General features: G+C 31.0%; 1 protein-coding gene across 1 annotated transcript in view; it reads right to left on the bottom strand.

Annotated features, from left to right (window-relative positions):
- LOC106457035 (small subunit processome component 20 homolog) overlaps positions 1–16,703 on the bottom strand; it is a 184,195-nt gene that overhangs the window by 106,948 nt on the left and 60,544 nt on the right. Inside the window, exons 22-28 of the mRNA XM_022382842.1 lie at positions 15,333–15,423; positions 12,925–13,010; positions 7,859–7,984; positions 6,558–6,724; positions 6,194–6,272; positions 4,728–4,923; positions 1,390–1,467 (exon numbers count right to left, since the gene is read on the bottom strand). Of these exons, the coding sequence (XP_022238550.1) occupies positions 1,390–1,467; positions 4,728–4,923; positions 6,194–6,272; positions 6,558–6,724; positions 7,859–7,984; positions 12,925–13,010; positions 15,333–15,423 (823 nt within the window). The remainder of the gene's footprint in view (positions 1–1,389; positions 1,468–4,727; positions 4,924–6,193; positions 6,273–6,557; positions 6,725–7,858; positions 7,985–12,924; positions 13,011–15,332; positions 15,424–16,703) is intronic.

Consider the following 16,703-nt stretch of genomic DNA (forward strand, 5'->3'; position numbering starts at 1 on the left):
AAAAAAAGGAAATTTTAAAAAAAAAAACAAAAATTAAAAAAAAAAAAAAAAAAAAAAAAAAACTTAACCGATTCTGCTACTTTGACTTTAGTAGGAAAGGAAATCATGTTTAAAAAAATGCTAAGTTTATTGATCTTTTATTGTTACAGGTGACAGTCTGGTCAGTCATGCTACATTGGTAGTACAAAACATCAATTACAATGATGCTTATATGAACATTGTCAAAATTCTATCTTCAACAAATCTAGCATACATATTTACATGTGCAAGTTCTTTAACAGTTTAATTTCATCTGTTGTTTTTTGAAATATCTCTTAAACTTGTAGTGGCCAAAGTTAAGGATAAAGGAAGCTATTTTCATAAGTGATCTAAAACATGTGCAAGTTCTTTAACAGTTTAATTTCATCTGTTGTTTTTTGAAATATCTCTTAAACTTGTAGTGGCCAAAGTTAAGGATAAAGGAAGCTATTTTCATAAGTGATCTAAAACCTTTCCTCAACAAAGAGGAAAATGTAAAGGAATCTCTCATGCCATAGGGCCTTACCATAAAATTTTATTTAACAAAGAACTACTTTATTATATCAACTGAGAAACTGACAAGTGGTTTGATGGAATGAAATTCTATAATTCAGTGTCACTTAATTACTTTAAAGCCTTCAACATTGATATGTTACAACTTGACAGCCTGTTAATGTGCATTATAAAGACAGGAAATCAGATTAGTAGCCAGATTAGATTGTGTAGTAAAGGTAATAGATGAAAAATACATGTCATTAAAGTTATAAAACAAGCAAAAGGTATTATTATATCACATTAAGGAGATTACAAATTCTGGTGTCCTGATACCTTCCCTAAGATCTTGACAATTTCAGGTTTCCTAATCATGCCAACATAGGGCTACAAGGTTAGCAGAACAAAAATTCTACCTATTTCTATGTATCATGTTACACCTTATATGTTGAATTTTAACTTTGAAAAAATTAATTAAACCCTTAAAAAATTAGATTCTAAAGTTTAAATTTTTTGGCCAATATTTAGTAATTTCCAGATTTTTGTGGCACAGTCACTCTCCCTAAACAAGCTTTTCAAATCAAATCTAACTCAACCTTTAACTGTTACAATTCTATCATGTCTTTTTTTCTAGAAGTGAGAACAGGAGGAAACTGTGAAGATAATGCTTATGCTCTCAGACGACTGATGCAACCCAGTTGCTTTTGTGATATTAAGTTGTGTTATAAAATTAACAGGATCTACCAGCATGTATTACAATGAATTGTGAAAAATCAAGAGAGATGACTTTAAAAATGTTTTCTATATTACGAACAAAGGAATCTATGTTAAGGAATTAGGACAAAAATATGGTAATTAACTGCATGTAAAATAACTTACCACTGGCCAAACAACTGATTCAAATACAGCATCAATCTCTTCACAGCTGAACGGATATGTGTCATATACTGTGAAAAACTAAAATTACACAAAAAACATACAGTACTTAAATTTCAGGCAGTTAGTCTTAACAAGAACAATTTTGTTCATCTTCTGTGCATAGTTGAAATGTTGTTATATCTTGTAATAACACAATTACACATACAATGCCTAAAACTAACAATTAAAAGTTTCTTAAATTCAAATAACTGCAAAAATATTCAGATCAAGTAAGCCTAAAATTTTAAAATGAAGATAATGAGAGTTATATTATGTTATTTCTAAACATAGTTATGTATATTTTGATACATATTTATTTAAATAAGCCATATTTCCTATATCTGACATTCAAGCAACCTATCTAATTGAACTACATTTATTATTATTATGATAAAAATTTATCTGCTGTCTAAACTGTTGCATGTGATTGGCTGGGACAAGTGGATAAAGATTATAATCTTAAATATATTTTCTTAGTACTGAACCAATGTTTATATAATTCATGATTTAGAAATAGTAAGAACTTCTGTATTAAAATCAATGTTAAAACTAATAAACAGAATGCAATAAAAAAGACTTTCATGTATATATATATATATATGAATATAGATCTATGTGACAAATATTTTCCTAGAAAAAACATTCTTATTATTCTAATCCATGAAACAAGTGGTGGTATTAAAGAATACCTTAAATTTTATTCATTGAATATATGAAGAAAACATTATTTTATGCTTTCAATGCAGCTAAAAATAAACATATATATTTATATCTTAATTTAGCAAAACTTATTTTGAAGTTATAACAGCATAACTTTTGATTTAAATGCTCAACAGACACAAAGTTTGGCAAAGAAAAAAGGAAAATCAAGTCAATTCCACAAAAAAACAAAACAACAATGATCATCAAAACAGAAAGACAAAAGTTTAAGTTAAACTTAAATTAAAAACTGAAAGTCTTGTATGTTAATTTCACAAAACTATTTTACAGTGAAAATGTACATATGAACAGGTGTAAAAATGTATCATTTTACTGGCTGGAAGGCACAATTAGTAACAGAAGTTTCCAACAGGTGATTATGAATAACAAAATTCCAAACATTAGAAAATCTGAGAATAAATGAGGTAAGTTACATGAGGTTGTAGACCCCTATGCAGAAGTCTTACATTTAGCAGAAGAATAGGCCCACAATAGAATAAAAATACATAAATAGACTGCATAAAGAAAGTTCAAGAAACATAAATATAGATATTAAAACAACAGTAAAAAACAATTTAAGAGACATAAAAATAATACCAGGAAAACAAAAAGACAGTATCATACAATATTTAAGTCTTTGGATGAAATAAATGTCATAAAGCTAAAAAACAACTCCTTATACAGAAAAAAAAAGAATACAACATCTGTATAAAAATTAAAATTAGGCTAAATGAAACATAGAAATGGTTAAACTATTTGCAAATAATAATTTAAAAGGCTCTCTATGTAGTTATTACAGTTCACTAAATGTTGAAGGTGTTACTGACTGCTGAAAGTGTTACATCTAATATGTCAAGTCCAGAGATATTAGAAAAATTATTCTCTGATACACCTTTAAATGTGTCATGAGCAAGAACTGACATCTAAAATAAACTGAGAAGAAAAGAGTACAGTCATGTTTACAAAAGATCTAGCTGATGTGTTACAAAGGTGATAACAAGGTTCCTAAAAGAGAAGATTAAAACATGAAAATAAACATGGGGCTAACCAGGTTTAAAAAAATTTAAATATAAACAAATGTATACTGCTACGAGTTTCAAGCTATTTAGGATAAACAAATGTAGTTGTGTTAGAAATTGAAATCATTCTAGAAAGAAAAAAAAAAGGCAATTTAGATTTATTTCAATTTTTTTTTGGTGGTCATCAGGTCGATCAAATTGACCAACCTTGTATAGAGTTAGAGTTGGGAAAATAAAAGACAGAACATAAAGTGTACTGAAAACAAGACGTTTGAAATTTATTAAGGAAGCTTTAGAGATCTTTCAGATGAAGAAAAATATTTTTACTCTTAACATTAAAATCACTTTGCACTCGGACTAGTAAAAAAAAAAAGACTTGATATACTCAAAGACAAATCTTTAGTACAAATTCTTCATTAAAAATCTGATTTTTGTGTTCAAAATACTTGTAATATTTACTGAGTTTTGTGAAGATACACAAACTGTATTAAAAGTTATAAATGAAAATTATAACGAGTTGAAAATAGTTATGAAGTTGGTTATTTCAACCAATCTCATGGACAGAAAGTTAAGCTATTTAGAATAAACAATTGTGTTTTTTGTTATAATTTGTAGTCATTCTAAGAAGGAAAAAGGAGTAACTTAGATTTATTGGTGGTTATGAGGTTGGTCAAATTGACTGACCTATATAGAATTATGGTAAAGAAAATGTTTGATATTTATTTCAGAGATTTTAGAGGTTAAGGAAATGAAATCTGAAGATTTTCAGATGAGGAAAAATAATTTTAATGTTAACATAAAAATCACTTTGCATTTGGAGCAGTAAACATTCTGACTCCACACACTGATTTAGTAAAAATGCTTGGTTGAAAATTCTGATTTTTGTCTACAAAAGACTTGTAATGTTTGCTAAAAGCTTTCCAGATTTCATGAACATACATTAAGTACTTTCAGATTTATGGTATGTATACCTTCATGGTTACAAGTCACTTGCATGGTGGTTAAAAAGTCATGTAAAATACACAAACCCAATGTGAAAGGGTTAACTGTGTAACAAAGACCTTGATATTTATTAGTGACAAGAGCCCTTCCCTTTCAAATACCTATGCAATTTATAAATGTTCAATATAAATATACTCCTGTGTTGCATACTTCTATCATACAAAACTTCTTTTTTTCAAACAATACTAGATATTAGCTTTCTATTTTTTTGAAATGATTCAAAAACATTATTGTAATACTCTTCACATAAGTAATAGTAAAAACTTTATATCACAACATTCTATGTCTATGTCAAAAAATCATGACCCTTATTATTATTATAAGCCATTTTATAGGATTATTGTTCCTTTTAAGGAGTTTAAGGCCCTGAATTGGGTTTCTTTTTTTACAGAATTTACAGGAAATGAAATAATTAACCCTGTGATGAAGATCCTAAACAAAAACCATTACAATAACATGAACGTATTCCATAATAGGATGTTTATAAGGTTAAAGTTTTAAATTGTAATTTACACCAAAAGCACTTCAAACCAACCCAAAATTATGAAAGCTAAGGAACTGCAGAGCAAAAAACAACACCTGAATGATTTTAATGAAAGCCATGGTTCTCAGATTCTTTAGCATGTTAATGAAACGAGGACAAATTTCTTCTCGACGTTCAAGAAGTGTTACTGCTTGAGTGGCTACAGAAAGCAACACACGGAACAGTTGAGGTAAAAGGTTGGCTGCAAGACAGCCAAAGTGTTTCAGCATAGTTCCTAAAGTGTTCATTATGCTGTTGGGAAGAAAAAATACAATTATTCTAGTAAAAACAGTTTAACTGAAAACGTCTGTCCACAATGTATTAAAAAAAATTTCATAAAAAATATTATAAATTATATTTAAAACTAAGACCACTAAACTAAAAATTTTAAAATGTTACTAAAATTTTTATAACATTGTTTTTCATGAGTTTACAACAAATGAAATGCTAGAATTTTGTAACTTTGCATTTATAATAAGATCAAATGTTGGACAGATAACCACAACTTGCATGCAAGTTCTTGAATTGTGTTACTAATTTTTTCTCCCGTTGAATATAATAATAATAATTTTAGTTATTACTGATCTATACTAAAATAAAATCAACTATTCACTTACACCAACAATTATTCTTTCACAAAAATAAAATGGACAATTAATACAACCTAATCTTAAAAAACAATTAAATGAAAGGCTTTGGAAAATTAATCAAATTTAAGTAAAATGTTTTAAATTAACATAAATTAGTTACTGTAAATTGGATAATATTGCAAGTCTAAGTAAGATAGTGTTGATATTTTAGGCCTCAAGTATTACAAAACTGTGGAATTAGCTTTAATCTCTAAGAACTGAGCGTTTTTAGATCTTAAAACAAACTTCATTATTAGAACAAACTCTGTATTCTAGAAAAAATAGCCAACATTCACAGTGTACTCTGAAGATATTATTATAGAGCACTCTTTACATTTGGCACCAATGGAAGTGTTGAGACAACTACATTAGTCTCAAGTTCAGGTAACATGACAGTGCAGAAATTACATATGTATATCGTATTTTTAGCAAAGCAACTAAGGTTACCTGCCACAGTCCCTAACTTGAACTAATGAGAGAGGGAAGGCAGCAGAAATCTACCACCTACATCAAGGGACTGATTGTCAATCTTATAATGCACCAATAGATTAAAATGTGGGGAATATTATGTTGTATTGCACATTTCAACATGGCTCAACAGCTCTGAAATCCAGAGTTCTACCATAGGGATAACTTGTGCTCAACATAGAGCATGAAAAACATGGGCATGTTTCATGAACTTTCCAACCCAACTCAAATGTCCATAGTATACAAACAAATGTAAACATAGTACATATTATGTAAAGCTTACTTGAAGTTTTGTTATTTCTATTGAAACTTGTACATGTTTTATTAAATTACAGACCTGACACTACTATAAAATACAGGTGTACTGAGTTTTTATAAGAAAGCTTTTTAAAGTTTAAAGGAAATGAATTTTTTTTCCTGCCTACCTAAGTTGTCTTCTTACTGGCACAACAGCTGACAAGTCCAGTTCTCTTTTCATATTTTTCACAATTTCCAATGGGTTTTCTAGAAATAAAAAGTATAACCATAAAGATATTTTCCTTTTCAGTAGTATTTCAAAATGCTAATTGCTTTTGATAAGATTTTTTAAGTAATTATATTTTAATTTACTGTTTCCAGATTTAGCATTATGATATGAGTGAGTAATTTACGAGGTACACTACGAGTAGGCTAACTACCATATAATTATTTCTCATTTAAATAAGAAATTAATATTTGCAGATAACAACAAACACTCATATAACATTTCATATGCAATTGGCTTAAAATAATACAACATTTTCTACTTACTATCAAACACATGCTTGAATGGGGAAAAAGCCAACATCAAAAACATTTTTAATTCTGATTCATTACAGCCTGCAAGAAAGCGGAGAACTATACCACGACGGATATGAGCATTTGATTTTCCACCTGTGTTTCCTCCAGTTTTATAAAGCATCTTACCATACAATATTCTGAAACAGAAGCAATCTGCATGAATCTATAATATCTGGCCAATAATCTTTATAGATGATATAGAATGTTACTTTAATATATAATTTAAAAAAAGTAATTACACCACTACTAATTCAGGTACATCACTGGATATCACCATTCGTACAAAATGGGTTTAATATACAAAATTAAAAATACATCTCAAATTATTTTAGCAATTGCTTCAAGTTTCTCTATAACTTTATTAAAAGATGATTTCTAGAACTAGGTAATATGTTTTACAAAGAAAAAAAAATGAATGCGAACAACTCACAATTATGATAAAAACAGTAAATTCAACTTTCTCTGTCATTGAAAACAATGACAATTGGACAACAAAGACTTGAACAATCAACATGATGCTAAAAGTATCAGAATATTAAACCAGTTCAACCATAGTTGAGATTGATCACAATTTAACCTGTTATATTAGAAAATATTCTACATGTGCACATGTTAAGTATTTATACTATTAATTTTAATGCAGTATGTCTATCTTCACAAAATTTGGTAGACTTTTAGTAAATATTACAAGTCTTTTGTACACAAAAGCTTGTTAATATTGGGAATCTGAGTTCATAATTCATATGAAACTATAGACTTTGTATTTGGACACCACAAACATATAATTTGAACCAATGCTGCATTCAACATTCTATGTGACACATAAAAATCAACATTCAGGATTTATTTTTTAATATTTACTTTTAAATTAAGAAATTAACTAATGTATAATACTAAAATTAGAATTATAATCTACAATTTGATACCAAACTTATTGACATACATTCATAAAATAGTAGTTCAATAAAATTTTTAATGCAAGTCAACAAATGCGATGACCTGGCCTTTGACCCATGACAATAGGGTTAATTGTGTATGCTTAGTTTAGAAAGATGTTATTTATTTAAGACAGACAATTAATTTTTTGTTACTGTTATTGTAAAACGTTTAGTAGGAGTATAATGCAATATGTGTATTTGATCTAATTACTAACCACAATATCAAATTTGAATAGACCAAAGAAACACCAAATTTATATAAAAAATAGTAATTCCAATGATATAATAAAAATTTTAAAAAATCCCAATCAAGCATTAAAACTGCCAAAGCACCTCATTAATACAGGCAGTAGTTCCTCTCGATGTTCTGCCTGGACACTCCCATGTTCGGAATCTATGCTGAAGAGTGTAGCCTCTGTCTTGAATGTCTTTTCATCTAAAAGGCTGTAAAAGTTTTCTCTGAAACAAGAAAAGAAGTCAGATTTTGATGATTTCAAAACTGAATACTCACTGCTACATAATACTTGTGAAACTATTTGAAGGAAATGCAAATTACTAAATAAAATAGAATTCTTACATATTACTGCAACAATATAAATGTTCAACTTAATCTGGATTTTAATTCCTGATTTTTAAAACAACTATAACTAAATTAAGTATCAACTAATTAAAATAAGAATGCTATGTCTATACCTCAATTTGTATTCTGAATGGAAATATGCTTATATAGTTTGAATACAATGTCATAAAATCAAGATGGACTGTTAGTGACAACTGCAATTACTGGAAAAAAATTTGAAAGTAGTTGAATGGTTTGGACAACAGCAAGTTCACAGATAATCTTGTTAAGCTGCTGAATATGTTAAACAAGTGCTCCATGAATAAACTTAGAAATACCCAATATATCTTAGCAGTAAGAGACAAAATAAATAACTGTACATCAGAATGCACTATTTTACATGCTGATGTGTTACCACAATAAAAATCCTATACAATGCCAATAAATTCATCAATTTTAAATAACTGAATTAAAAGTTAACATTTTCTTCTACTGAAAATGTATTTCTGATAGGTACTTACTTCCTCTCACACAAGGCTATCTCGATCTTCTTTCTGCCCACTAAGCATTGTTAAACAATTTTCACGATCAGTGCACCAGTCTATATACCCCATCAGTTTTGCACTATTTTTAAACATGTTAGTATCATTTGACTACTCAACACAATTAGTTGGCACAACTAACTCCCTCTGCTATTCCTGCTCAATCCTCATTTTCAAGAATTGGCAGGCTCTAAAAGAAGAACACCAGCAGAGGGGAGGAAGAGTGGGAAATGTGTGAAAGGAGGTTAGTACCTATCGGAAATATATTTTTAGTGTAAGGAAATGTTAACTTCTGATATAGTCTTACCTCCTCTCACATAAGGCTAGAATCCCACATTACAAAGGTGGAGGGGCTGGATTAGGCCCACAAAATTGAAACTAAGCAGAAAGCAACCACCCAAAATGAACGAGTGTGCTCCAAGATGAAAGCGAAACACACTTGTGGGGTACCACACTACTTCTGGAACAGGTATGCTCTTACACCCTTGAAGTAGGAAATCAATCCAATATAGGTAGAAAAATGGATGTGTGCAAGTTCAATTTGTTTGAGAGGTGCCATCTATAGTAAAATATAAGCTGAATTAGCTATGTACATATGCAACCTCTACTGGACAGTGAAGAATCAATAACTCATCTTTGGCATTAGGAAGATAAAGGAAAAAATGATAAAAACAAATAAATTGTAACATAAACATAGTGGCTAGGGCATGTGGACCATGTTACATGTACTCATCAACCTCAACCACAAATAAAGAGTGTGTCATACATCAAGCAACCAGAAATATGAAGTGCAAGTTAGCTTTCAGCCAAAACCAGACAAACTCCCAAAACCACCATAGGAGCCAGAAGTGCAACAAACTTAACCCGGTATTATGGGGTTATGGCGTTGCCTCAACTCAAATGTAAGAACAGGGTAATATCTGTAACCAGTATTATGAGGAGGAGATTGATCATTTGCTCAAATGTAGGAACAGTGTTGCTGGTGTTACGAGGCAGCAAAGTCCAAAAAATTCAACTGTAGGAGCAGGGAAAGAACCTCCTGAAACCGGAATTAATGAGAAGAGGGGTATTGGATATACAAGACTGTTTTGTGTAAGAATTATTATTTAGTTTATTTAGTGATTTAATATTTAATGATGATTTAATTTTCATAACAAGAGCATTAAAAGTAATTATTTTCAAGGCAAAAGTTATGACAAGTTTGGTTACGCAACTTGTAAGAGTCATAAGTTATGTGTATGGTTCAATTGTTGTAGTATTGCTGACATCATTTTTCTCGCTATGTGAGTATTGTCACATCCTATCATCTCCTAGTTTGTAAAAAAGTTTTAAGCCTTAGTTGGAAAATGTATAAATATAGACAACCAAGTGAATGCAAGTCAAATGAAGTTCAGTCAAGAAAAAAATTAGTTAGTGAAAGAAAATGTGAAGTTAGCTGCCATGTGAGTGATTAAGCCTTAACTGGTGATTTCTATATAATGTTTCACAGCTGTATTGTGACAACAGAGAGAGAGGAAAAATAATTTGTCTTGTCAAGTGGGCTCAAAAGTAACTGAAGCAGCCTGTGTGGACTTTTGACAAAAAAAAAAAGAGACAAAGCGATAAATGGAAGGAGGGAAACCAGCTTTTGTAAATTAAATTTCAAAGCCCACTCAGGGGGAAGCCCCCATGGTCCACCACCCCAGCGAATGGGAAGTGGTAACGACTCGTGCTACACTGGAAGAAAAGAAGGGAAATAAATGCAGTGGGGAGTCCATAGGAACGTCACATTGGAGAAAGTGCAATGGGTGTCTGCAATTCCCAATTTTGAAAAGCAGACCGACCCCAATTTCTTCAATCAAAGGGTCAGAAGGGATGGGCAGAAATCCTCTTCTGCTTTACTCATGAAGTCCATAACTGACAGTCCAATACTGAATGAAACTTACTGATATCTAGAAACACACACACACATATATATATCCAGTGGTTTTGTGGAACACTCCATTTCTACAGTGAGTGTTATAGTGCAATCAGTAAATAGTGTGGGTTTGATGCAAAGCATACCTGACCAGGCAACTCCTGCCACAGAGTGAGATCCCATTATCAGTGGTAAAAACAAGAGTTGCTGAAAATGAAAAGAAGTGATAAGACTTTCCCCAATTAAAGGTGAATGTATGTGTGTAGAATCACCACCAGAGGGAGACAATATCCACCTTAGAAAGATACAGAGACATCATACAGATAACAAGCGACAAAGGTATTGGGAGTAGTCCACATTCCGGCCTGAGTGATCTCCTCCAAAGGACCGAAGGTGAGCAGCCAAAGACATCGTAATATGACGAATTTGAAGAGAAGAAACATTGTGGAGACAGGGACTCTCTATGGATAAGTCAGCCTAGCAAGATGACAAACCCAACCAGTTGGCATGACAAAGGATAGATCATGGGAAACAGAAGGGTTTCAGTGAATAAAAAGTCGGGAATGGGAAGCCCAAAAGGAGGCAGTTTGTGATGCATAACATTTAAGGAGTGAACCAGACAAAGAAGCCAATCAGGATCAGAATTAGAGTACTGGTGGGAGATGGAAGGTAAGAAAATGGGTGTGAAAACCAAACCACCTCCATGTGCAGCATAATTTGGGATATAGGATGACATACGAGGAATGAAAGAAAATGCGGGTAACATAAACGGCATAAATACCTGATTGATGTCTGCAAGCAAGGAAGGGAAGGGTACATAAAACACACAGACAAAGGTTCAAAGGGAAGATGGAAAAAAGCATAAAGGACCACATTAAAATCCCAATCAAGCAAATCAAAGGAATGTGGAGGGTGCATGACTCGAAAGAAGTGGGAAAGGAGGGAAATAACAGGAGAAGACAAAACCTTATGAAATTTGGAGAAACAGAAAGTGTTTGACAAAGCTACAAAATAGCTAGACATGATCGAAGCAAATAAGCCTTTGTCAAAAACCCAGGTGAAGAATTGGGAATGGATGAGTGGGAAAGACAGAAGCCACTTCGATAAGACCAAAGATAAAAGGTAGACCATCACCTTTATTAAATGCACATGGAAGAAGGTCTGGTGGATTGGGACAGGAAAGATGTATCATGTGGAGTCAGTCCCTGGGCTGAGGCAATGACCATGACAAAAGCCATGCGTGAAGATGGAGTCTGGTGAAGTCTGGATAAACACTGTCCGACAAAGATTGACAGAGTAGAGACCATGACAGAGGAGAGGGTAGATGAGGTTGTGCAAGTAAAGGTCGGAGCAGAGGGAACCATTGTTGGGCATGCCAATAAGAGCCACAAGTAGGACTAGACACTGAGTGATTCGGGTAAAGGATAGAACCCTGGAGAGGAGTAAAATAGGAGTGTAAGCATAGATGTGACGACACCTCTAATATTGACTGAATGTGTCCTCTCCTAGAGCTAACAGGTGTGGAATGGATGAACAAAAGCCAGTCGTCCATGTAAGAAAAAATTGTGGAAAATAAATTAAAATGGCATATAAGCATAATTATAAATGGTAGCCACATGTGAAAAAACACATGTATAAACAAAGCTACACTAATTGAGAAAGTGTAGATTGAGCAGGAATAGCAAAGGGAGTCAGTTGTGCCAATATAGGTGGAACAATACTATAGGTGGAGAGTTGTCACATGATACTTACATGTCCATAAATGGTGCAAAATTGATGGGGTATATAGACTGGTGCAATGAGCATGAAAATGTTTTAGCAATGCTTAGAGGGCAGAAAGAAGATCCAGATAGCTTTGTGTAAGTGGGGGTAAGACTGAATCAAAATTTGATTCCTGGTACCTAAAATCCCTGAATGGTTATAAACTGCCTTTCAGTAAAAGGTCAAAATAAAAATACTAAAGTGGTTCTTCCTACTAGTGAGAAACCAGTTGTTTTTCATGAGTATCTTATGATTATATACTGTTATGATGCTTTAACAAGCAAGATAAACTTTAATATAATAGTTTTTATATCACTAAGATAATATGCAAAACTAAGTATAGAAGTCTTGAACTAGCACATCATTTCATTTACACTATAAAATTTGTTTTTCCTATCTTGATCTTGACATTTACTTTCTCAAATACAAAAAAATTATCCTAATTAAAGTACATGATAAGATTATCTTACATTACAAATGGTATATTACTTAAGCAATAAGGATTTATACATATTATTGTAAATAACCAAGGTACATGTAGAAAAATATGTACACATATATACAAGTTTGTACTTATCTATATGTCACATAATATTAGCAATATTATTTTGAAATATACTCTTGTTATGAGAATACTTACTTGTATGGTGTAAGATACTTGTGATTGTAAGTCATTACACAATCAAATGCTAATTTCTGGACTTCTGCATCTCTGTAGCAAAGTAACTAAAAATAATCCAATTTGATATACAATAACCAACTTTCAATAAAAATTGCAACTGATGGTTAAGATTTAAAACTTGCACTGGCAACACTACAGGATAAAAATACTTGCTGTTAGACTATCTTGGAGAGAACACTATTCTAAAAACAAAAAATATATTTACTTCATTATTGGGATTAAATAATTACTATTTTCTGTTGTCAAGAAGATATTCACAAATCACCTATTAAGTTGAAATGTTATTCTCAATTAAACACTGGTCATTTAAAAATATTACAAATACTTCTATGTATTAACTTAAAACACAGATAAACTTTTTAATATCTATAAAATACAGATGTAACCTATATGTTTATATTTTACAACTTACGCTTCACAATAACACTATACTCAGTTTATATACTATAAAAAGCTTTAATACTAGAAAACATTATTGAGTTTAGTGTTTTTATAAAAGTGACAGAACTGTAATGAACATTATATTTCACAAAACTGTTATTTACTCTAATTTAATAACTGCTGAATTATAATAAAATAATACTTCAGAACATTATACTTTACTATTAAAAGTGATTAAACTGTAATAATAAATGTGACACTGTAGGACTTCTCTTCCTTTAAAAACCAACTGAACTGTAATGATATTGTAGGAAATTGTGTTCACTCTCGTTTAAAAGTGACTGAATGTAATAAACATGATAATAGTCAATGTTATGTTGTCAATTTATAAAGGTTAAAGTACACAATAAGTAAACAGACACCCTTGAGAATATGAGTGAATCATCTCCATGACATTATATTCAAATAACCTCAACATAACTGGGTTAAGCATAATCAAATGACTTTGAAGTCTTGTTACAAGCCATGTCGTTATGTCTGGGTATGCTCTATATGACAACTGTGCATCTTGGCAATAGGCCTGAAATGTATTCTCCATTGCACTGTAGGGTTGTCATTTCCAAAACACACTACTCCTTCCTGGTGTTTTTTATATACCATTAAGTATAGAAGAACTAATGGTTTCTCAATGCCAATCTCAACAATCCAGTTGTACAGAAATCTATGAGACAAGTGAATGGTTTTTCCTACTGACTTATTTGCTGGAAATTTCTGGTTTTCGTGAAATCTGGAACTAAGGTAACTTTCATATCAACTTTATAAATTGTTCATTCTTAAAGAGCAACCTAAAATACCTACTGTACTCAGCCTATCTTTATACACTGACTTACCATATTTTGAAGATTGAGCTCGCTTGTCATGAAGCAGTTTAAAATTATGGAACTAAGATGTTTTACAGTATAAGAAGTATGCAAAATATAAGTTCTATCTAAATGCTCTTTTTCCATAATAAATGTTCCTTTTTTACATAACAGATGTAATTCTAGCTGATGCTGGCAACACAGAATGTATATACATGTTGTTTTCATGAATAAATTTAATCTGCTGTAGTTTTCAAAAACAAAAGTCACCTAAATCAATCACTACAAGTTAATGAGCCACTATATCACTTTTTTATATTATGAAAAACGTCATGAATTTTTTTTATATGTTAAAACATACACTTCTCTTTAAAAAAACTAAAACAAATTATGAAGTTAAACTGTGTGAATATGGTAATTCCCAAAAAATTTGACAAAAAAAAACAAAATGTGATACCTCAAATTTGCATTTGTCTCTGCATGGATACAACAAACCTTCATGCCAAATTTGGTGAAGACCCATCAACAGTGGGCAAAGTAGTGGTAAAAAATGCAAAAACGCCTATAAAAAATGCAAAACTGAACATGTGTATGTATTTCCCCATGGACCTAATGAACTTCCATACCAAATTTGGTGAAGATCCATCTACGGGATGGAAGTAGTGGTAAAAACTGCATCACTGAAAATTTGAATTTTTCTCCCTATGGATCCAATGAACCTCCATACCAAATTTGGTGAAGACCTATCCACAGGAGGTGAGGTAGTGGTAAAAAACGCCCTTAAAAACTGCAAAACTGAAAATTTGTATGTACTCCCACATGGACCTAATGAATCTTCATACTAATTTAGGTGAAGATCCATCCACACCCTGCAAAGTAGTTACATGGACAGATAACAGACAGTGCTGTTATATTTATATAGATTATGATGATTATTTAACATTGTTAGCAATAGTATATGGATTTACAATTAAGCTGGTCAATCTTTGTGAAATATTATTGGAATCAAGACTTAAAATATCAATAACAGCAAGGGTACCTTGATGATGGATCTTTGTATTCTCATTATAGGTTTTGTTTAATGAGAAGTTATTGATAAATAAGCTCTATTGATCAGAAAATTACCTCAAGGTACAACTGATGCAACTCTTCACTTCGAGAAATGGCTCGAGGATTCTGGAATTTTGCAAAAACTCCCAGATGAGCACGTAATAACCTGAAAAATAATAAGCAGCTAGGTTTGAAGGTTTTTATCAAAACCTATCAAATATACAAATACTATATTCAAAAACTGGGATATTACCCTCAATTATTTTACCGTCATACTATATTTGTATAAAACATTTAAAAGTGAAGTAATTTAGATATGAAATATTACTTTATAAGTATCAGTGTAGTAAAATGTTGATTTTCTGTTCTTCTTGGAGGGAAATAGGTATGTGAAATCTTATTGTACATAAAATTAAACATTGAAGTTAGCAATTCACTATGAGAGAAAACAATAAAAACAATGAATATCAAAAATTACAGCTTATAACTAATGAATAATCAATACAAGTATTGAAGATAAGTTAAGGCTTATAATGAATAAAAACTTCACAAAATAAAGATAAGATAAAGGTTATAACTATGTTTATATGTATTTTGCCCAGTTGTTATTAAGCATTTAGACATACACAAAATTCTATCTACAATATGCATTTTAACATTTGTAATTACAGTATTTGGAAAGCACATCAGGTACAAATGCACAGATATGGATTGAAAGTGCAATGCATTGGAGGTGAATTGTTTTGTACCAGTAAACATTAATGTAACATTGGGTCTGCAGCTGTTCAGCAAGTTGATGTTTAAGAAAAAATTAATGCTCATAAATTTAACATTCTACTGTATTATTAAAATTCCAAAAACTCGTGGTTCTAACTGATCACACCTACTTCTTCAAAATGTTAACTTTTCAAAATAACACAAAGGTTAACACTCTTGCCACAACTTTTTTAGAAAGTTACATTCAAAATTTAAACTACTTCATTATCATTGTGTATGAATAAACTTGGCATCAAAATAGTTAATAAAATAAAATTTAATATTATTTTTGTTTAAGTTCTTATTTCTATAAGAAAATATTTAAAAAACCTTAATCTACCCTAGTAGGAGAATTGTGACCTTTGTTCTCTAGGTTTTCTCTCTTCTCTAATTTATTTACCAACCCTCCAAGAAGTATAGAATTTAATGGAAATTACTGATTATAATAGATATTTCTCAGACAAAGCATTATTTTTATAACCTTCAATCTTATTTGTCTATAGAGCCATAAACTAGTAAACCAGACCCATTTTTCACACCCATCCCTGTTACATCCCATCTTTCACAAATTGCCAATAGCTCTCCAATGCTTTAAACTATATTATTTATAACAAATAGAAAGCCAAAGTTTTAATCTATCAAATGGCATAACATAATACATTATTTTTTGTATAGGGCATTGTCTATTTC

Source organism: Limulus polyphemus, unplaced genomic scaffold (assembly GCF_000517525.1).
Source record: "Limulus polyphemus unplaced genomic scaffold, Limulus_polyphemus-2.1.2 Scaffold284, whole genome shotgun sequence".
In the NCBI taxonomy this organism is placed as follows: domain Eukaryota; kingdom Metazoa; phylum Arthropoda; class Merostomata; order Xiphosura; family Limulidae; genus Limulus; species Limulus polyphemus.